This window comes from Anolis sagrei, chromosome X (assembly GCF_037176765.1).
Source record: "Anolis sagrei isolate rAnoSag1 chromosome X, rAnoSag1.mat, whole genome shotgun sequence".
Taxonomy (NCBI): Eukaryota; Metazoa; Chordata; class Lepidosauria; order Squamata; family Dactyloidae; genus Anolis; species Anolis sagrei.
In genome coordinates, this window is record NC_090034.1 from 64,097,151 (window position 1) to 64,121,329 (window position 24,179).

The 24,179-nt window shown below is 43.5% G+C and overlaps 1 protein-coding gene across 1 annotated transcript in view; it reads left to right on the forward strand.

Moving 5' to 3' along the window:
- Nucleotides 1-20,609, forward strand: part of SDC3 (syndecan 3) — a 74,525-nt gene extending 53,916 nt beyond the window's left edge. Inside the window, exons 4-5 of the mRNA XM_060784687.2 lie at nt 6,714-6,978; nt 13,114-20,609. Coding sequence (XP_060640670.2) covers nt 6,714-6,978; nt 13,114-13,280 — 432 coding nt within the window. The 3' untranslated portion in view covers nt 13,281-20,609. The remainder of the gene's footprint in view (nt 1-6,713; nt 6,979-13,113) is intronic.
- Nucleotides 20,610-24,179: the final 3,570 nt, after the last annotated feature.

The window sequence follows — 24,179 nt, forward strand, 5'->3', positions numbered from 1 at the left end:
ATCTGACCCATCAGCAGTAGTGTGGCTGATATATGAGGCAGCTCACAACATAGAGAGGGGCTAGCATTCAATGCCGTTTAAAAAATCCAAAATAACACAAGCCAAAAGATAATTCCAGTTACGAGATGCATTTGGATTGTTATTGGTGGCCCAATAATTCTGTATTTTATATGTGTTTTTATGCTTTTAATTTGAATATTGTTGTTTTTAGATGTTGTAAACCGCAATGAGTCGCCGACTTAGGCTGAGATATTAGCGGTATACAAGTGTAATAATAAATAAATAATAAATAAAACCCAATGCACAATTACACAAGCAACCAAGACAGTCAGTCAACTGAATACAGACCAACCAATTCACATGATAACCATTTCATATTTAACAGATTTTTAATATTTAGAGCTTAAAAGATTAAAAACTAGGTTATGGTGGGTTTTTTCGGGCTATAGAGCCATGTTCTAGAGGCATTTCTCCTGACATGGCTCTATAGCCCGAAAAAACCCACAAGAACCTAGTGATTCCAGCCATGAAAGCCTTCGACAATACAAGATTAAAAACATTTAAAAGCCAAAGCCAAATTCCACTTCTTCTTGTCCATTTCAAGCATCAACTTCCACATCGAAAACCCTGTTAGGATGATGGCAACAAGGGCAGAAAGTGTTAGGATAGCTTTCTCTTTTTCTACCTTTCTTTTGGGCATAGTCAATGCTTCTCCTTTCTGCTATTTATTTCTCCAGAGCAGTTTTATCCTCCCTCCAAGTCTGGTCCATATTTGGCTTTGCCTCAATTGGATGTGTCTCTTTTCACCCCCTACCACCATCTGAGGCATAAGAGTGGCTGTTTTCTCCGTGGAAAGGGAAGTCTGTGCTATCCTAAGTTCCATTCCTTGGAATGCTTACCCAAGGAACCACAGAACCGAGCCCTCAAAATTAGCACAGAAGGTTAGCTTTAGTATCTCAAAAGATACCTATTTATGGATGGTCTCGATTGTTTTGTTTTTTCTTCTGAACCTGCAAGAGGCAGAGGGAGGCTTGTCAAAATCTACAGGCAGATTTTGAATGCATCTGGAAATGCTTATTTACTGGGTTGTTGTAGGGGTTTTTTTGGACTATATGGCCATGGTCTAGAGGCATTCTTTGCTTCTACTGGGTTCCATTCCAGATTTTGAATGTCTAAGGCCCCTTCTACACTGCCATGTTACTCAGATGATCCAAGAAGATAATCCACATTATCTGCTTTGAACTGGATTATATGAGTCTACACTGCTATATAATCCAATTCAAAGCAGGTAATCTGGATTTTATATGGCAGTGTAGAAGGGGCCAAAGCTGCCCTATATCCCAGGACCTGATCCCCAGTTATCTGCTTTGAACTGGATTATATGAGTCTGCACTGCCAGATTTAATCTGGGATAAGCAAATACACTGGGCTCAGATAATGGAGCCCCTTCTACATTGCCATATAATCCAGATTATCCAAACAGAAAATCCACATTATCAGTTTGGACTCGACTGTATGAGTCTACACTGACAGTTTAGAGAGATGGGCCAAAACTAACAACATGAAGTTCAGCAGGGACAAATGCAAGATACTCCACTTAGGCAGAAAAAAACAAAATGGAAAGATACAGAATGGGGGACAATGCCTGGCTCAAGAGCGGTACGAGTGAAAAAGATCTTGGAGTCCTCGTGGACAACAAGTTAAACATGAGCCAACAATGTGATGTGGCGGCAAAAAAAGCCAAGGGATTTTGGCCTGTATCAATAGGAGCATAGTGTCTAGATCTAGGGAAGTAATGCTACCCCTCTATTCTGCCTTGGTTAGACCACACCTGGAATATTGTATCCAATTCTGGGCACCACAATTGAAGAGAGATATTGACAAGCTGGAATGTGTCCAGAGGAGGGCGACTAAAATGATCAAGGGTCTGGAGAACAAGCCGTATGAAGAGTGGCTTAAAGAGCTGGGCATGTTTAGCCTGAAGAAGAGAAGGCGGAGAGGAGATATGATAGCCATGTATAAATATGTGAGAGGAAGCCACAGGGAGGAGGGAGCAAGCTTGTTTTCTGCTTCCCTGGAGACTAGGACGCGTAACAATGGCTTCAAACTACAAGAAAGAAGATTCCATCTGAACATGAGGAAGAACTTCCTGACTGTGAGAGCCGTTCAGCAGTGGACCTCTCTGCCCTGGAGTGTGGTGGAGGCTCCTTCTTTGGAAGCTTTTAAACAGAGGCCGGATGGCCATCTGTCAGGGGCGCTTTGAATGCAATTTTCCTGCTTCTTGGCAGGGGGTTGGAATGGATGGCCCATGAGGTCTCTTCCAACTCTATGATTCTCTGATTCTATATAATCCAGTTCAGAGCATGGCAGTGTAGAAGGAGCCTTGGTGAGTGAAACTCAAGATGTTGGAATGCATTATTGTGGAAGTTGTTTCCTCCTCTGTAGGAAGAGGAATTGCATGCATGATTTACGACTGTTCAGCTGCCATGGTTGGTAAGGCAGACTCCGGGAAACAATCCTCAAGCAGAACCAGACAGACTGCTGAGGTTACGCACAATAGTCTCTTTATTTGTTGTTGTCGGCTCACAGAGAAATCTAAAGGTATCCGGCATTCCTCTCCCCTTCCTTTTATCTTTCTCCTACGCCACCTTCACACACCCCCTCCCTCCCAATTAGACAGCAGATGTTCATTCACATGCTTTGAGCCCTGTCTGCGTCTCTTCCCTCTGGATTAAGGGAGTATGCTCTATGAAATCACTGGGGTGTTGTGTGGTTTCCAAGCTAGTGTGTTCTACCAACATTTTCTCTTGACGTTTCACCTGCATCTTTGGCTACTGGCATCTTCAGAGGATCTGATGGAAGTCAAGCAAGTGGAGTGCATATACCTGTGAAATCCATCCATTCGCATGTGAGTAACTGAGAAGATTGCATAGTCAATAGAGAGTCAAACACAAAAGACACTGCAGAAAAATTAGCAATAGCAAAACACATGATAAACCACGGTGGGCACAGAATATTATTTGAGAACACAGACATTCTGGACCGCTTTGACAACCACTATGGCAAACTACACAAAGAAGCCATTGAAATCCACAAGCACATGGGCAATTTCAACAGAAAATGAACAAAATGCGGCTACCAGTATTGAGAAACACCAACACTGTGACTAATAACGCCACCCGGACACAGGGGGTCTCCAGGCAGAAAGCCATCAAGGGCCAATGAACGCCACTCAGGCAAAGGATTCCTCCAGGCAATAAACACTCCAAAGGAATAAAGGCCTGGCGACTTCCAGGCAGATGCCCTCACTATTGACTATGCCATCTTCATCCCTCTTGCAAGGTCAGGAAAGACCCAACATAATCAGAGTAAGCCTTTTTATTCTGAAAGCTATTAAGAAAAGAGCAGATTTCCTGAAAGAAGAACCACGAAAATAAGATTCTGACTATAAATAGAAGGTCAGCTGCTGTCCTCACCTTTTTGCCTTGTTTTTTACTCGTGTTCTATTTTGAAATGGTCATATGACTGGTCAAATAAATAAATATTACTATTATTATCATTATTATCATGACTATGCCATCTTCTCAGTTACCCACATGCTAGTGGATGGATCCTACTCTAACACTTGCAAATCAGGCTTGCTCGTTGCACCCTTCACACTTGGTTAATAGACATTGGTTCTTTCTCCCTCCCTGGATATTCCACAGGTTTCTATACTTCACTTGCTTCTCCACAATCAAATCCTCTGAAGATTCCAGTAGACACAGATGCAGGCCAAATGTCAGGAGAAAATGCTGCTAGAACACATTGGCCATACAGCCCAGAAACCACACGACACTCTGCAGTGTGCTCTCTTCATTACAAAAGTAATGCCTTGCTCTCCTTCCAATTATATACTGGAAGGGGAATTCCATAATTAAGCAGATTGTATGCAAAAATTAGAGAGGATTCTTGTTCTATTTTCTGTCTTCATGGATTTCAGAACACAAGATCTTCATTGTCTCAAAGGTACCAGAAAACAACATTTTGCAAAATAAAATATACTTTGTGTCACTGCAAAGCATTCTTATTAAAATGTATATCTAAACAATCACTACTGATTTAAATCCTGAATTACTGTATGTCACATTTTCCAGATGTCCCATGGTCGAGCAGATGCTAAGGGAGAGGCAGTTTTTGTCATATACTGTGGATATTCTAGAATTCCTGAGAAGATATGGCAAAATACAAGGGATGGCAGGGAGATTCCAATCTGGATCTTCACAGTGTAGTTCCAACACAGCACTTGTATTTGTTTACAACAGCTTCTGGTTTTTCACTAGGCAGCAACCTTCCCCTGTGTGATGACCTCTAGGCAGAGTAGACTACAACTCGTAGGAGCTCCAAGACCCTGTTCTGCTGTCTGGAAACTTCTAGAAGTTGAAGTCCAACAACATTAGGTTGGCTCCTGTCTTGAGACTGGAGAAGACTGCTACACATGTATTAAATATGGTAGTGACGGGTATCTATGTAAAGGAGGAAAATAATTGTGTGACCAGGCTATCTTCCTCTGTGGATAAAGGTACATTGTAACTGCAAGCTCTGTTGTTGTTGTTGTTCATTCGTTCAGTCATCTCTGACTCTTCGTGACTTCATAGACCAGCCCATGCCAGAGCTCCCTGTCGGTCGTCACCACCCCTAGTTCCTTCAAGGTCAATCCAGTCACTTCAAGGATACCATCCATCCATCTTGCGTTTGGTCGGCCCCTCTTCATTTTTCCTTCCATTTTCCCCAGCATCATTGTCTTCTCCAAGCTTTCCTCATGATGTAACCAAAGTACTTCAGCCTGGCCTCTACTATTCTTCCCTCCAATGAGCAGTCAGGCTTTATTTCTTGAAGTATGGACTGGTTGGATCTTCTCGCTGTCCAAGGCACTCTCAGCACTTTCCTCCAACACCACAGTTCAAAAGCATCTATCTTCCTTCGCTCAGCCTTCCTTATGGTCCAGCTCTCACATCCGTAGGTGACTATGGGGAATACCATGGCTTTAACTATGAGGATCTTTGTTGCCAGTCTGATGTCTCTACTCTTCACTATTTTATCAAGATTGGTCATTGCTCTCCTCCCAAGAAGTAAGTGTCACCTGATTTCCTGGCTGCAGTTTCTGTCTGCAGTAATCTTTGCACCTAGAAATACAAAGTCTGTCACTGCCTCCACGTTTCCCCCCTCTATTTCCCAGTTGTCAATCATTCTTGTTGTCATAATCTTGGTTTTTTTTTATGTTTAATTGCAACCCAGCTTTTGCGCTTTCTTCTTTCACCTTGATTAGAAGGCTCCTCAGCTCCTCCTCGCTTTCGGCCATCAAAGTGGTGTCATCTGCATATCTAAGGTTGTTAGTGTTTCTTCCAGCAATTTTCACCCCAGCATCCATCTCTACAAGCATCCATCTCTAAAAAAGAAAACCTCTCCTCCCCAGGAAGTGACTCCAGCAGCAATCCCAAAGCTTGGCTGCTGTCTTCGGGTTAGAGAGCATGGAGCTGCTGCGCACATGATCTGCATGTTTTCACTTATGGCGTTGGCCGATGCATTGAAATTAATCAAGTGATTGGATTCATAAGATTTTGAGTGATGCCATGCAAATCATGGGGCATGCCTGTTCCTTTGTACTTTGAAAAAGACTTGATGTGCATAAATATGTTTCTTAAGACACAGGAGCAAAATAAAAAGTATATGCGCATGAGTCTGACCTAAAGACAGAACTGTATTAAAAGGTAGCCATATTAATCTGTTATATTAAGATTTGAGACTGTGACAGACAATTGCATATCATAAGCCTTTTGTGGACTCCAGTGCATTTCATCAGATGAATGAGACAAAGCCTCCAACTGTTATGATTTTTGCAACGACTGCCTTGATTTGTACTTCATGGTCTCATTTTCTCAAAGGCATTTCCATTTCTTGTTCTTCTTCCCACTTTTCCCCCACCTTCTTTCAGTCTCTGCAAATTGAGTTCAAAGTGTAAACGTTGATTCTGCTGGGGAAAGTGGGGTGGGATCTTTCCCTTCTCAGGAGACTTTGGTGGAAGCAAACTGCTGCAGTGTCTTGTCGCTTGTGTGTCCTTCCTTATTAGTAACATTTGCTATCTTGACCACACTCGAGTTGCTTGGAGGCATGTTCAGGTTTTCATCTGTGAAACGTTGTAGTGAAGCCTACAGGCATATAAATTGGGGGTGGGAGGTGCGGAATGGGAATGGCGATAGAAATGCAAAAAAAGGAGTTAGGTGATAAGAGTAAGATATTCAATCTCAATGATTACAGTGATTGAAATGCAGACACCCCCTCCCCCATGTTGTATGCCAATGGTACCAAAGCAAAATCAGCGCTAGATCTCAGTATCCAGATTCCAGCAGCATTGTGGCAATGCTGGATAAATGAGATCCATACAGAGGAGCCTTAGGGCACCAGGAAGGGGTTTGTAGGTATCAGAATACCTACAACTAACAAAACTACAAAACCAAACCAATACTTTCTTGCCCTTCTCTCTGTCTTTTTAGTTCTGACTAGTTTAAGCCCTTTAAGAAATATTATATATAGCAACATACTACTAGCACCAAAATCCCGCAGTCAGAAGGGGATGTGAGGCAAGGGGAAGCCAGAAGTGATGAGATGCGGATGCTGTAAAGGGAATAGGGCATCCTTTCTTCTCTCTAAACCTTCCCTGTTCTCTCTCACAGACAGACCCTCTCGATGTGAGCCTTTCCACTGCAATAACCAATGGTGACCCGGAGCCCCCTGTCAGTGGGGACTTTGAAATCCACGAGGAGGAGGTGGCTCCAACCGAGCTCAGCAATGAAGTGGCTCCCCTGGTGACTCCGGCAGCTGGACCGGTGCTGAGGAAGAACGTGGAGTCGGGGCTCATAGACAATACCATTGAGTCTGGAAACTCTGCTGCACAGCTTCCCCAGAAAAATATCCTTGAAAGAAAAGAAGTACTCATAGGTGAGACATGTGCAAAGCATGTGAATAATAGGTGTGTGACCGTGTGTGTAGTGCTTCATAAAACTAAGGTTTTAGTTTGTTTAAAAGTTCTCTGAAATAATAAGTGTTTAAATGGAACATGAAATGACCAAAGGTCTGGAGACCATGAATAATTCCTCTGAGGACTATCTCAAAAAGCTAGCAGAAGAGAATGCTGATGATCGTGCCATTACTACTCAAGCAAGGAGCTTTGAGATGGTAGAACAGAAGCTCTCCGAAGCTCTAGGTGCTCTTACTGCCTATTACAGGGAAAACCAGCTGATCCCTAATCCATCTAAAACACAGATATGTGCTTTTCACCTTAAGAACAGACAAGCATCCCGAGCTCTGAGGATTACCTGGGAAGGAACCCCACTGGAGCATTGCAGCACACCCAAATACCTGGGAGTCACCCTGGACCGTGCTCTGACCTACAAGAAGCACTGCCTGAATATCAAGCAAAAAGTGGGTGCTAGAAACAATATCATACGAAAACTGACTGGCACAACCTGGGGATCACAACCAGATACAGGGAAGACATCTGCCCTTGTGCTATGCTACTCTGCTGCTGAGTACGCATGCCCAGTGTAGAACACATCTCACCACACTAAAACAGTGGATGCGGCTCTTAATAAGACATGCCGCATTATCACGAGGTGTCTGCGCCCTACAGCACTGGAGAAATTACACTGTCTAGCCGGTATTGCACCACCTGACATCCGCCGGGAAGTAGCAGCCAATAGTGAAAGGACCAAGGCAGTGATATCTCCAGCTCATCCCTTGTTTGGGTATCAGCCAGCACGTCAACGACTTAAATCAAGAAATAGTTTTCTAAGATCTACAGAGACACTCGCTGGAACACCCCAGCAAGCAAGAGTCCAAAAGTGGCAGGCTCAAACCCAGAACCTCAATCAATGGCTGATGCCAAATGAGAGACTCTCCCCTGGGCACACAGAAAACTGGGCGACTTGGAGGGCGCTGAACAGACTGCACTCTGGCACCACAAGATGCAGAGCCAACCTTAAGAAATGGGGCTACAAAGTGGAATCCATGACATGTGAGGGTGGAGAAGAGCAAACTACAGACCACCTGCTAAAATGCAACCTGAGCCCTGCCACATGCACAATGGAGGACCTCCTTGCGGTAACACCAGAGGCACTCCAAGTGGCCAGATACTGGTCAAAGAACATTTAATCAACTACCAAGCTTGCAAACTTTGTGTTTTGTCTGTCTGTCTGTTTGTTTTGTTTTGTTAAAAAAGTAATACAAATGTCTGGTTGCTCCTGACACGATAAATAAATAAATAAGCAGAAGAGAAGGCTGAGAGGAGACATGAGAGGAGCTATGTATCAATATGTGAAAGGGTGCCATAAGGAAGAGGTGCTTGGAAGGTGCTGAACAGGCTGTGCTCTGGCATCACGAGGTGCAGAGCCAAGCATGAGAAATGGGGCTAAAAAGCAGAGTCCATGACCTGTGAGTGTGGAGAAGAGCAAACTACAGGCCATCTACTACATGCAGCCTGAGCCCTGCCACACCCGAGGCACTCCAGCTACACCAGAGGCACTCCAAATGGCCAGCTTCTGGTCAAAGGACATTTAGTTTTAATGCCAAGTTTTTGACTTTGTGATTTTTCTATCCATTATAACTGCATTCCTGATACGATAAACAAATAAAAAAAAGGTAAGTGAGCAGGATTTTTTTCTGCTGCCGTGGAGACTAGGGCTCAACGGAGTCATGGGTTCAAGGACACGAAAGGAGATTCCAATGAACATTAGGAAGAACTTTCTGGCAGTGAGAAGAGTCGTTTAGCAGTGGAACTCTCTGCCCCGGAGTCTTTGGAGACTCCTTTCTTGGAGGCTTTTAAACAGAGTCTGGGTGGCCTTTTGGCCGGGGGGCTTTGTGCTTTTCCTGCAGGGCAGAAGGGGGATGAACTGGATGGCCCATGTGGTTTCTTCCAATTCTATGATTGTATTATTTTAATAATATTTGATTTTACCAATATGTTGATTGTAATGTATAACCATTGTGATTAGCAGCCATCATTTTTTTATTATTACCTGAATTATACCTGAATTAATTGAACTATGTAACAACATTTCTGTTCCTGGTTTGAAAGTATTATTTCTCATTTAATTTGTGTGGTCCTGACTTTGAAAGTAGTTGTTCTGCTCCAGAAACTTTGTTTCTGTGGCACAAACTAGGTTGAATTGGCTGAGACTCAATGATGAGACGTTCATTGAGAAACTAGAGCCAAATGTACGGCAGAATGTATACATTTTCTAATGTACAAATTTTGTTCTTTTTTAAAAAAAATCTGAGAATGGCATTGCAAAATTTGGAGCCACGTGAAAACAAAGGATCAATATATTTGCTTCTAAGTTCAGAAAGAGGATCAAGAATAGCAAATTAGGTCTGATCCTATTGAAATGTTTTTAAAAAGCAAATATCTGCAATCTCTCCTTACTGTTGAGAGAAAAACAGTTAAAGGAGTCTACTGCTCATCCAATTAGATTAGGCAATACTGGGCTGAATGGACCAATGTGATGGTAACTCACTAATTTCCAACCACCTCATTTTCCTCCATGGTTGCAATAACTGAGGTTTTTTTAAGCCATCCTGAATTGTGGACCGTCATACAAGAGAAGTACAGTGACAGCTAGCTCTACCATCAGTCAGAACAAGACATTCCCCGCAAGCATCGGGTGTGGAAAAGCCAGCAGTGGCTATGCTCTGGTTGTGCTTCCTTCAACTCCTGCCCTTTCTGCTGTCTTGGAAGATGGAACGGTGTGTGTCCACCATCACCTAAACTGGCCTTTTGCGGTCAGATGGAGCAGAAGACTTTTCCAAACTATGTGTTGTGACATGTTAGTGTGTCTGCTTCAGTGTGTCGGTGTGTTGTGTGAATGTAATGAGAAACCTCTGAATCTTTGTGAAATAAGCAATACATCATATATCCTTATTTACTCGAATCTTATGCACACCTCAATTTCCAAAACCCTGAAACCCAAAAATGTACCGTATATACTCGACTATAAGCCGGGTTTTCCAGCCATTTTTTCAGGCTGAAAAACCTCCCCTTGGCTTATATTCAGGTCAGGGAATGAGGGAGGAGGAGGGAAAGGCAAGCCTTCCTCGGCGGCGGCAGAAGAGAAGGAAGCCCCTGCGGCAGGCTTGCTCTCCTTCTTCCTTGTCCCATGCACGGCCGTGATGGCGGGGGCAGCGGCGGAAGGAAGCAGAAAAGCTGCGCATGGGGCAAGGGGGAAGGGGAAAGTGCGTGCCGCTCCCCTTCCTCTCTTGCCGCGTGCGCACCTTCGCCGGCGGAGGCAGGAAAGACGCGTGAGTGAGAAGGGAAAGGTGTGCGCCTTTCTCTCCTCCCATGCCCCGTGTGCACCATCCTCGGCAGTGGCGGTAAAGGCGTGCACAGGGCACGGGAGGGGAGAAAGGTGCGCACCTTTCCCTTCCCCCTTGCGCTTCTTTCCTGCCTCCGCCGCCGAAGAAGGTGCACGCGCAGCAAGAGAGGAAGGGGAGCAGCGCGACTTTTCTGCTTCCTCCCGCCACTGCCCCCGCCACCGTGCCTGCGCATGGGACAAGGAAGTAGGAGAGCGTGCGGCAAGAGAGGAAGGGGAGCAGCGCGCACTTTCCCCTCCCCCCTCACCCTTGCGCGGCTTTTTTGCTTCCTCCTGCTTCTGCCACCACCACCACGCCCGCGCATGGGACAAGGAAGAAGGAGAGCAAGCCCGTGGAAAAGCCTGCCACAGGGGCTCCCCCCTTCCTCTGCCACAGGTGAGGAAAGCTCGTGCTCCGCGAGGGGGAGGAGGGAATGATAGAAAGACTGGGTGGCCATCTGTCAAATTCACCAGTAGCGGCTGCATTTCTCACCCTCGGCTTATACTCAAGTCAATAAGATTTCCCAGTTTTTTGTGATAAAATTACGTGCCTCGGCTTATATTCGGTTCGGCTTATACTCGAGTATATACGGTATTTGGTGGCGAACGTAATGGACAGCAGCAAAAGGCGCCCTCTTTGTAATATGGCCATTACAGTTGCTGCTGCTTAGAATTCCTTCTTTAAAAACAAAAGTGTTAGGGTAGCAAAGCTTCCAGCAATGGGAAAGAAAACCTTGGGGTGCATCTATGCTGTCGCATGAATCTTATGCACACCCTAATTTTGGGAAGGTAATTTAGCCAAAAAAAGGTGGGCATTAAATTTGAGTAAATACAGTGTTTTAACGATATAAATAAAGGCCTTCATGAGATAAGTTTTGTTATTACAGGGTTGTTGTGAGTCTTCCAAGCTGTATTGGCCATGTTCCAGAAGCATTCTCACCTGACGTTTCACCTGCGTCTATGGCAGGCATCCTCCGGGTTGTGAGGTCTGTTGGAAACTAGGAAAATTGGGTTTATATATCTGTGGAATGTCTAGGGTGGGAGAAAGAACTCTTGTCTGTTGGAGCTAGGTGTTACTGTTTCAATTGGTCACTTTGATTAGCATTGAATGGCCCAGCAGTTTCAAGGTCTGGCTTCTTGTTGCCGGGGAGAATCCTTTGTTGGGAGTTGATTAGCTGCCCCTGATAGTTTCTTGCCTGGAATTCACCTGTTTTTGAAAGTTGTTCTTTATTTACTGTTATGATTTTAGAGTTTTTAAATACTCGTAGCCAGATTTTGTTCATTAAATGCTAATCAAGGTGGCCAGTTGAAATATTTACACCTACCTCGAACAGACAAGTGTTCTTTCTCGCACCCTGGACATTCCACAAATATATAAACCTCATTTTCATAGTTTCCAACAGACCTCATAACCTTTGAGGATGCCTGCCATAGGTGCAGGCGAAATGTCAGGAGATAATGTTTCTGGAACATGGCCATACAGCTTGGAAGACTCACAACAACTTAGTGATTCTGGCCATGAAAGCATTTGACATATAAACCCTTTTTCCTAGTTCCAACAGACCTCACTACCTCTGAGGATGCTTGCCATAGATGCAGGTGAAACATCAGGAGAAATGCCTCTAGAACATGGCCATATAGCCCGAAAAAACCTACAACAACCCAGTGATTCCGGCCATGAAAGTCTTCGACAATACATTTGATAATACTTTATTATTACAGTTTATGTTTGTGTCTGTATCTCTTATAAACCTCTGGTTTGCTAGTAAAACTGAGTTACTGTGTTGCGAAATGATGTATTAGGCTTGGGTAACCACGGAAAAATTTGGTTCTAAACTCGTTTTGTTTTTAGGGGGCCCTTGCGTTTCATTTTTTTAAAGAATTCCAAAATTTTACTTTAAAAAATTTCGAAATATACAAAATTTCGTAATATTACAAATCGATTTGTTAATGGCGGACGCGATTGCGCAATATGCTAAAAAAAACACCTCCAAACGGGACAGGGGAACTTCTGAAGCTTCCCTTTCCCTCTGTTGTTGACTGTTGGTATGATAAAACAAACAACTATATTATATTATATTATATTATATTATATTATATTATATTATATTATATTATATTATATTATATTATATATATTATATTATATTATATTATATATTATTATAATATTATTATATTATTGTATATTCTATTATATTATTATATATATAATATATATAATATATTCTATTATATTATAATTGTATATTAGATTATATTATATTACATTATATTATAATATATTACATATATTATATTATAATATACAATTATAATAATATAATGTAATATAATATATAATGTATATTATATTATTATATTATATTATATTATATTATATTATAATTGTATATTATAAAATATAATTACGAAATTACGAAAATAATTATGAAAATTGGAAAAATTGTTTCGATTCTTAATTACTCCTCACACTATTCCTGCATGGCTCGATATTGGATCGTAAGCTAATTTAAATACGAATTAATAACGAATTACGAAATTAACGAACTGGATCGCCCAAGCCTATGATGTATCTCTAAAAAGTGTTTGGCAAGCTCTGCCCTATAGCATTGCCAGTGTGGCAGGGAAAAGAAGATTGCAACTTTCTTATCCTTTGCCTTAATAAAAAAAAAATGCCACATATCTTGGACCTTGTTGCTGACTATCCTCTTTTGCTCTTTATTTACAGCTGTGATTGTGGGAGGGGTCGTTGGCGCTCTGTTTGCTGCCTTCCTGGTCATGCTGTTGATCTATCGGATGAAAAAGAAAGACGAGGGGAGCTACACCTTGGAAGAGCCCAAGCAGGCTAGCGTCACGTACCAAAAACCTGACAAGCAGGAGGAATTCTATGCATAAACTGGAACCGCAAGTGCCTCACTTTCTCTTTCTATCTCAATGCCGTCCTTTTTTTAAAGAAATGAACAGTCTCTCTTGTTGTTTGTCCCGGCTCTTTCAAATCACAGCTGTGAATTTTAACAAGGAGGATTGAAGGCAGCTTTTAACAATTCTTTTGAAGAAAGAGGCCATTTTTTAAAAGTCTTGCACGTTTTTAAAAGAAAATTACAAAGGTCAACATGGTTCCAGTGGAGAAAGCATTGCAAGGAGCGCTGGCGCCTGAAGCCAAGAGATGTGGCCAGTTCTGGACCACTTCTCTGGGTGAATGTCTGAACTCGTAGCTCAACTAGAAATGTCCTGGATTCCTATCATTCTCAGGACTACAGACTTGATTTTTCTTTTTTAAAAAACCATGATGAACACTTTTGCTTTCTGGCACTTTGTAGTACTCTTCATAACAAAAGTTTGACTCTATTGATTTCAAGGACAAGGAGGTGTCACAACCTTCCACCACCTTTTCCTCAAATCTGTTTGCTTTGCTGCAATCAAGCCTTGAATTGCTTCACCAGAGAGCTGACGTGGTCTATGGAGGGGCCCCTTGAGGATTGTGCATTGCTTTCTCTCTGATGGGACCATCCTTCAGCCCCTTCCTGTTCACAACCGCACACTGCAGGATTATTCTGCGCTTGCCGCAGTGTCTTGTTTGGCATTTTGTCCAGCTGTGCCTCACCATGACATTGGAAACTCAGCTTCTCTAGTATTGGAATGAATTTGACGAAGGGACACTTTTCTAGGCTGTTATTAACAGAAAAAGGGGGACCTATCAATGTAGGGGTGGAAGGCAAGATATCTTCTAAATCTGTACAAAGAGTTCATATTTCATACATATCAGCAAGTCATTTCCTTCTTTGCTAGGGAAGGAGGATAGGCAAGAAGGAGAAGAAGAACAATGTGCAAGCCTGCAAAGCACTTCTACAAATGTTTGCTCCTATACGACTGCAAAAAAATGAAAGTGGGCAGAAGGCGATTAAATCTTTACGTGACTAATGGGGCTTTCGAACTTTTAAGCAAATTAACATTTTTGTTGGCAACTTGGGTGAGCCACGGCTACTGAAGGGCAGATTGACAGGTAGTCTCGGCCCCAAACAAAGGGGCAGGTTTTGAAAAAGGATGGGATTATGTGCGATTAACTATGACATATCTTAAAGGCATGTCAAGTGTAGAACCAAAAAACAACAGAAAGGAAATGTAGCATGAGAAAAAACGAAGTTGGCTAACGTGAAAAAAATAAGCACGTTTTACGGAATGCCTCATAGTCGGATGCTGTTACAAAGCATCTGTTGCTCCTGGCAAATATCTGTTCATTAGCAACTACTGAACACTGTATACATAAAGTCTGGCTAGAGTGCTATGACCCTCTTTGGTCACATTTAAATGGCGTGTCAACAACTAGGAGAGGATTCAGTATTGATTTAGAAAGGAGATAATGAGCTTGGCACACATGATGCACAATGGGGAGCTCGGGACCATAATTAACTCAGAAGGAGAAGGAGGAGGACAAGCAGAGGAGGAGGAGGAGGGGGGGGGCGGGAAATGTGCACACAAGCAGTGTTCAGGTTTTTAAATGACAGACAAATTGATTGAAGGATGAGGCAGACCGAGTTGGCCTCAACAAAAGATCTTTCTTCAGAAGTTTCTTCCCTTCTGCGTCCAGGAAATGGTGTGATGGGGAGACTAGAGTTCAGCCTATTGGCCCTACAGTTCCTGCCTTCTTGCTGTCTGTATCCACAATTCTCTTTTGAGGGAGGGCTGAACCATTTGGGCAGTGAAGGGAATCTGGCTTTCGTTCAGTGGACTCCTTGCATAATTTAGGTGGGAAATTGTGGCAGTTCAACTGTTCTTGGAGTAGAAAAGGTTCCCTACTGTAGACGTTCCCTACTGCAGACTTTACATTAAGTCTGGTCTTGGTAGGTGCATATTTGTGCCCACAGACATACCGCATAAAATGGTTTTGGCACTATTATCTGCCGTATACTAACATGTAATATTACTTCTGACTTGGCAGTGATTTAGAGCTTCTTTCCAGAGGGTTTTTTTTTGGGAGGGGTGAGATAGACTTGGGCCTCTTTCACACAGCTGTATCAAATCCACATTGAACTGGATTATATGGCAGTGTGGACTCAGACAACCCAATTCAAAGCATATATGGCGAATGATCTGCCTTGATATTCTGGGTAATAATGCTGTGTGGAAGAGTCCTTAAACAACCCTATAGGTTTTGCCAATTAAGGGTAAAACAAGTGTCTGAAAAGACCTTGAACTTGAGGCTGTGTGGATATGTTGGGATACGTTTAGTGGCTGAGTATGGCCCACAGCCCACACATACCTCCTCCTGCCTTAGAACCCAAGGCTGAAGCCAGTTGCACTCTAGCAGCACTTGGGAAGAGGAGAGGAGCATTACTATCCAAAGAGGCAGGAGATGTCACGTCACGTTTTATTCTAGGGAGGTGGTAGTTGTAAAGTCAAGTCAATGTGTGAACGCTGTTACCAACCATCAACAGTGCTCCCAACTCAGCCATAATCATCTCACTCAGAATATGGTAAGAGAGTGTTCAATTTTGTATGTTTTGTCAAAAATACAGTGAAAGGTAAGTTCAAGGAATCAGTAGAAAACAGACAAAAATAGCTGTGGTTAGATCTAGGAGGAACTGTCTCCTTTTGAACATCTATATATGCATATGTATATGTATACATAAGGTAACGGCGCTCCATGCAGTCATGCTGGCCACATGATCGTGGAGGTGTCTTCGGACAACACTGGCTCTTCGGCTTAGAAATGGAGATGAGCACCAACCCCCAGAGTCGGACACGATTAGACTTAATGTCAGGGGAAACCTTTACCTTTTATATGTATGTAAGCTCAGAGTTCTGAGAGTGCCTTGGATTGCGAGAAGATCCAACCAGTCCAGGAAATAAAGCCCGACTGCTCATTGGAGGGAAGGATATTAGAGACAAAGTTGAAGTACTTTGGCCACATCATGAGGAGACAGCAAAGCCTAGAGAAGACAATTATGCTGGGGAAAGTGGAAGGCAAAAGGAAGAGGGGCTGACCAAGGGCAAGATGGATGGATGGCATCCTTGAAGTAACTGGACTGACCTTGAAGGAGCTGGGGGTGGTGACGGCCGACAGGGAGCTCTGGCGTGGGCTGGTCCATGAGGTCACGAAGAGTCGGAGACGACTGAACGAATGAACAACAAAGCTCAGAGTGCCCAATCCAGATCTGATCCTAGTATTAGGATAGGGACTTTAACCTTCCCTCCTCCCCTTGCGGGTGAAGTCCAATTTGGGACTGTGTGTTACAATTAGCATTACCAAAAGTAACCCAGTGTGGTGTTCCTTGCTGTATTGGATCCATTGCATTCCACTTCCCTACCTAGACCATACCCATTTCATCTGACTTTGGAAGTTATCCAGAATCAGCTTGGTTAGTATTTGATGGAGATACTATGGAAAATGAGGGATCTCCAGGAAAGGCTCAGAACCCTGCATGATCACTGGAGAGTCACTCCTAATCAGAGTTAATAGTCCTCAGCTAGATGGATCAAAGCATCAGCATATGGCATCTTCCAGTTTCATAGAATCATAGAATCATAGAGTTAGAAGAGACCACATGGGCCATCCAGTCCAACCCCCTGCCTAGAAGCAGGAATATTGCATTCAAAGCACCCCTGACAGATGGCTATCCAGCCTCTGTTTAAAAGCTTCCAAAGAAGGAGCCTCCACCACACTCCGGGGCAGAGAGTTCCACTGCTGAACGGCTCTCACAGTCAGGAAGTTCTTCTTAATGCTCAGATGGAATCTCCTTTCTTGTAGTTTGAAGCCATTGTTACGCGTCCTAGTCTCCAGGGAAGCAGAAAACAAGCTTGCTTCCTCCTCCCTGTGACTTCCTCTCACATATTTATACATGGCTATCACATCTCCTCTCAGCCTTCCCTTCTTCAGGCTAAACAAGCCCAGCTCTTTAAACCGCTCTTCATAGGGCTTGTTCTCCAGACCCTTGATCATTTTAGTCGCCCTCCTCTGGACACATTCCAGCTTGTCACTATCTCTCTTCAATTGTGGTGCCCAGAATTGGACACAATATTCCAGGTGTGGTCTAACCCAGGTGGAATAGGGGGGTAGCATTACTTCCCTAAATCTAGACACTATGCTCCTATTGATGCAGGCCAAAATCCCATTGGCTTTTTTTGCCGCCGCATCACATTGTTGGCTCATGTTTAACTTGCTGTCCATGAGGACTCCAAGATCTCTTTCACATGTACTGCCTTCGAGCCAGGCACCCCCCATTCTGTATCTTTGCATTTCGTTTTTTCTGCCTAAGTGGAGTATCTTGCATTTGACCCTGTTGAACTTCATTTTGTTAGTTTTGGCCCATTTTGGCCCATCTTTCTAATCTTTCTAATCTGTCAAGATCATTTTGAATTCTGCTCCTGTCTTCTGGAGTATTGGCTATCCCTCCCAATTTGGTGTTGTCTGCAAGCTTGATGATCATGCCTTCTAACCCTTCATCTAAGTCATTAATAGAGATCCTGAACAGGACCGGGCCCAGGACAGAACCCTGCAGCAGTCCACTCGTCACTTCTTTCCAGGATGAAGAGGAAGCATTGGTGAACACCCTCTGGGTTCATCCATTTAACCAATTACGGATCCACCTAACTGTAGTTTTGCCTAGCCCACATTGGACTAGTTTGTTTGCCAGAAGTTTGTCAAAGGCCTTACTGAAATCCAGGTACGCTACATCCACGGCATTCCCTGCATCTACCCAGCTTGTAACTCTATCGCAAAAAGAGATCAGATTAATCTGGCATGACTTGTTTTTGTTGACTATTAGTGATGACCGCATTTGTTTCTAAGTATTTGCAGACCACTTCCTTAACAATCTTTTCCAGAATCTTGCCTGGTATCAACGTGAGGTTGACCGGGTGGTAATTTTTTGGGTCATCCTTTTCTCCCTTCTTGGGACCACATTGGCCCTCCTCCAATCTGATGGAACTTCTCCCATTCTCCAAAAACTCTCAAAAATGATTGTCAATGGTTCCAAGATGACTTCCGCTAGTTCCTTCAATACTCTTGGGTGTAGTTGATCTGGCCCTGGAGAGCGAGAAAACAACATAGCTGTGAATGATACAGATTGATTTTGTAAGGTACTGATGTACAGTAATAAAGTTAAAGGTAAAGGTTTCCTCTTGACATTAAGTCTAATCTGCCTCTCGGGGGTGGTGCTCATCTCCATTTTTAAGCTGAAGAGCCGGAATTGTCCGTAGACACCTCCAAGGTTATGTGTCCACTGGCATGACTGCATGGAGTGCTGTTACCTTCCTGCAGAAGCGGTATCTTTTGATCTACTCACATTTGCATGTTTCCAAACTGCTAGGTTGGCAGAAGCTGGGGTTAACAGCGGGAGCTCACCCCGCTCCCCAGATTCTAACTGCTGACCTTTCAGTCAGTAAGTTCAGCAGCTCAGCGGTTTAACCCTCTGCACCACCAGGGGCTCCTTATGTAGGATCAGATGATAAATAAATAAAGGATGCTAAAGGAGATATTGGAAGCCTAGAGAAGACAATGATGCTGGGGAAAGTGGAAGGCAAAAGGAAGAGGGGCCGACCAAGGGCAAGATGGATGGATGGCATCCTTGAAGTGACTGGACTGACCTTGAAGGAGCTGGGGGTGCTGACAGCCGACAGGGAGCTCTGGCGTGGGCTGGTCCATGAGGTCACAAAGAGTCGGAGACGACTGAACGAATGAACAACAACAAAGGACATATTACTTAGCTTAGATGCCAACTTATGGAGATACACATGTGAAGTGCTCCAGCCATAGAAATGAAGAAGCAAATAGACTGGAAATGTCCTGCCCAAAGCACCAGCCGAGAATGGACAAGATTTAGTCTGCTATATGCCTTTCACTTTCATTCCTAGTAGCTCTAGAACAGGCATGGACAAACTTGGGCCATCCAGGTGTTTTGGACTTCATCTTCTGCCAGCTGTTAGGAGTTGAAGTCCAAAACACCTGGAGGGAGGGCCAAAGTTGGCCCATGCCTGCTCGCGTCCATATGACCAGTGATGCAGGATTATGGGAGGTGTGTTCTAAAAGCTCAGGGGGGAATGGTTCCATGTCCCATCCTACAACAGACTGAGCAACTGAAGGTGGTTCTACACAGACACTATAATCCAATTCAAAGAGGTTTTGAGGGTGGGGTGTCCACAGAATGTAGATCCCAGTGTGCACTGCAGTGTGCATCAGGTATGTAACAAAAACAACTCACCAGAAATTCCAAAACAAGCCAGATAATGTGCTGCAGCCAGTTGGAATATATCCCATGAGGGGCTCAGAACAGGAACCGGAAAATGCAATGCACTTGTCAGACCTGGCTAGCACTGAAGTACTTTTAGAAATGCAGAAACACGGGTAAACAGTTACACCCCCAGGAGAGGAAACCACATCATTCCCATGGGAACTCTCATTTTCTAGCCATTCTCATTTCCTGTGCCTTCCATGATCCAGCACTGAACCTAAATGGACATGGATATGCACATCAGTGCATCTCAGAAGACTGTTTTTTTTTAAACTGCATTTTCCAGTGGTTGTCTACATGTGGATTTGGTTCTGATTTACAACCAGCAGATACTGTGACCACCAATCCAGCCTCAAATCAGTTTGTGTGGGTGCTGTTCAGTAAAGCCAGTTTATTTTAATCCACTTCCAAACTGGATTATTGCGTCTGTGCAGAATTGCCTTGAGAGTCTATACTTATACTTCAAAGACATGTCATGTTTTTGATGTTTTAAAAACAATATTGGACAAATTTGTAGAATATGAGGTTATTATTAATGACTTAGTAATGACAGCCACCTATTTTATGCCTCTCAATACAATATTCAAAATGCTTGGGATCTGAGGTGTTTGAGATTTTGGATTTTTCCAGATTTTAGAATACTCATATTTGCATATTTATATGTAATGAATATTTTGGTGATGGAAGGTAAGTCTAAACACAAAACTCATTAATGTTGCATATATACCTTATACAAATCGCATGAAGGTACTTGTATACAATGTTTTGAATAATTTCTGCATGACACAAAGCAAAGGTGTCCCTGTCTCAGCTACCTCTATGGGCAGTTTGGGATTCTGGAGTGTTTTGGAATTCTGAATTAGGAACATGTGTAACTTGTACTATACAATACAAATGCAAGGGAGCTGTTACGTTTACGCTCTCTTTGTGTGATTCTCATAAGTATTTGATTGGTCACCATCGGAACAGAATAATAGAAAACATGGATGTTTTATCTGATCTTGTCTTACATTCTTAAATATTTTTGAAGCAAATATGAATAAGCAAAAAAAGCTCATAGACATATGAAGTGTTCTTCAGAAATTGTTTAAAGTGCTAGTATACTTATATAGTACTTCTCTTTCTGAACTCATGAAAACCAGGGATGGGAAACTTGAAGCCTTCCCAGTGTGATTGGACATCAGATACATCCAAATGTGATTGGACTTTAGATCCATCAGCTGAAAACATCCTGATTAACTATGATATATGGTGGGAACTGTTGTTCATCAAGATTTGGGTGGCCACGGGTTCTCCAGCCCTTTCAGAATCACTATGAAGGGCTAGAAGGCATGACCATCAAGTTTGCAGACGACACCAAATTGGGAGGGATAGCCAATAGTCCAGAGGACAGGAGCAGAATTCAAAACGATCTGGACAGATTAGAGAGATGGGCCAAAACTAACAAAATGAAGTTCAACAGTGACAAATGCAAGATACTCCACTTTGGCAGAAAAAATGAAATGCAAAGATACAGAATGGGTGACGCCTGGCTCGAGAGCAGTACGTGTGAAAAAGATCTTGGAGTCCTCGTGGACAACAAGTTAAACATGAGCCAACAATGTGATGTGGCGGCAAAAAAAGCCAGTGGGATTTTGGCCTGCATCAATAGGAGCATAGTGTCTAGATCTAAGGAAGTAATGCTACCTCTCTATTCTGCTTTGGTTAGACCACATCTGGAATATTGTGTCCAATTCTGGGCACCACAATTCAAGAGAGAGATTGACAAGCTGGAATGTGTCCAGAGGAGGGTGACTAAAATGATCAAGGGTCTGGAGAACAAGCCCTATGAGGAGCGGCTTAGGGAACTGGGCATGTTTAGCCTGAAGAAGAGAAGGCTGAGAGGAGATATGATAGCCATGTATAAATATGTGAGAGGAAGCTACAGGGAGGAGGGAGCAAGCTTGTTTTCTGCTTCCCTGGAGACTAGGACGCGGAACAATGGCTTCAAACTACAAGAGAGGAGATTCCATCTGAACATGAGGAAGAATTTCCTGACTGTGAGAGCCGTTCAGCAGTGGAACTCTCTGCCCCGGAGTGTGGTGGAGGCTCCTTCTTTGGAAGCTTTTAAGCAGAGGCTGGATGGCCATTTGTCAGGGGTGATTTGAATGCAATATTCCTGCTTCTTGGCAGGGGGTTGGACTGGATGGCCCATGAGGTCTCTTCCAACTCTTTGATTCTATGATTCTATGATTCTATTCTGCATCTTTACTTAGATGTAATTCCCACTGAATTCTCACTGAATCCTGGCACATGGGGCTTCAGCATGGAAGTCTTTTCCTAATAACATGCAGTTTACTTGTATGTTTGCTGTAAGCTGGATGCTGCTTGTAACCATGATTCTGTTGCAGATTTCTCCAACTGGGCCTCTTTCAGGTGTGCAGTGCTATAACTTCCATTATTTCAGACAGCAATAGTCTGTTGGCTGTGACAGCCCACCCTTCTGAAGAATGTCAAGTTGGGATGGAGCTGCGCATGGTAAGGGGCCAGCCTGCTCCATTTGACAAAAAACACCAGCAGACACAAATTTTGAATGGACAAAGATGGGCATAACTTCATTGGTTACAGTTGTGGACAGGGCTGGCCCAACCGCGTGGGTTCCAGAGCCAGGCACACAGCTCTCAGTGTTCCAGATTCAGAATCCATGCCCCACAAACAAACACTATGGTAATAGCAGAACAAGCATATTGTCAAACATTTCCAAACTAAAATGATTGCAATAAAGGGTGGATAGGACGATGCTCCAAAGGTAACTTCACTCCCAATTGGAGTGAAGTCTCTCATCAGGGCTGCTCTCCTTGGGCCCATCACCCAGTGAGCTTGAAACAGGTTCAAACTCATTGGCTGATGGTTCCCACCTCCCCGTAGGGTCACGCTGAAGTACACTGGCCCCTGAGAAGATGATGCTGACAATATGCGGAGATCATAGAGTTGGAAGAGACCTCATGGGCCATCCAGTCCAACCCCCTGCCAAGAAGCAGGAATATTGCATTCAAATCACCCCTGACAGATGGTCATCTAGCCTCTGTTTAAAAACCTCCAAAGAAGGAGCCTCCACTACACTCCGGGGCAGAGAGTTCCACTGCTGAACGGCTCTCACAGTAAGTTCTTCCTCATGTTCAGATGGAATCTTGTTTCTTATAGTTTGAAGCCATTGTTCCGCGTCCTAGTCTCCAGGGAAGCAGAAAACAAGCTTGCTCCCTCCTCCCTGTGACGGATTAGAGGGGTACCATTGCTTCCCTAGATCTAGACACTATGCTCCTATTGATGCAGGCCAAAATCCCATTGGCTTTTTTTGCCGCCACATCACATTGTTGGCTCATGTTTAACTTGTTGTCCACGATGACCCCAAGATCTTTTTCACACATACTGCTCTCGAGCCAGGCGTCCCCCATTCTGTATCTTTGCATTTCGTTTTTCCTGTCAAAGTGGAGTATCTTGCATTTGTCCCTGTTGAACTTCATTTTGTTAGTTTTGGCCCATCTCTCTAATCTGTCAAGATCGTTTTGAATGAGATGGCCTGTGCTTCCTCATTCCTCAGTGGTGCTCCACAGCAGGTGCCTGAAGCACTCCTCTCTGCCTTGACCTGCAAATTGTCCATGCAGGGAGTCTTCTTGATGTTGTAGGCATGGGCCAACTTCAGCCCTCCAGGTGTTTTGGACTTCAACTCTCACAGCTTACCATCTGTCAGGAATTGTGCAAGTTGAAGTCCAAAACACCTGGAGGGAGGGAGGGATTTGACCCAGGCCTGGTTGTAAAGCAACTACATTTTTCTTGGCAATAAACTAGACTCTTGTGCTAGCAACCTAGGCTTCAATCCAGTTAGTAGTCTCTATTTAATTATCCTGATGGAGCCAATGGCATTTACATAAGAACAGACTTACCCCTTTTGTACTGCTCTTGTTAGTTCTAACAGATCTCCACAAGGTGCTGTGTCCTATGAACAGTCTGTGATGAAACTCATGACTGCCATGTTGTCATTTCTTCTCTACTTTTTGTCCTTCTTCTTCCCAATAGTGTGATCTCCTCTCACTCACTAGTGAAAGTTATTTGGAAATTTTACAGATTTGATTCTTTCAGCATGAAAACTCAAAAGGCTTCTGGTTTCTGGAGAAGGGTCCCTACTATATATAATGGTTTTTTGTGTTGTAGGAGTTTTGTCCAATGATGCACTACAGCTTGCAAAATGTATGAGAACAAGGTCTGTTTGGAGACAACATGCATATATCGGAACATGTATACACATTCAGTATCAATTTTAAAATGTGCATAAATGAGACAGATGTTCCTTATTCTGGGCATCATGAAATTTAACCTATTCAGAGCTATCATGCTGAGAACTTGGGTAAAACTGCAAGGTAAACCATTCTAGCTCATTTGCTACAGCTTGCTCAAGTTAAAGGGATTCCTGGAAACAGGTTTGGAAAAGGCCTTTGCCTACAGAGCCAAAGCTGGGCAGAGGAGACCATGGGTGAGCAAGCGCCGAAAGCCCTTGTAGCTCTTGTTGCTACGCAGCTGTGAATTC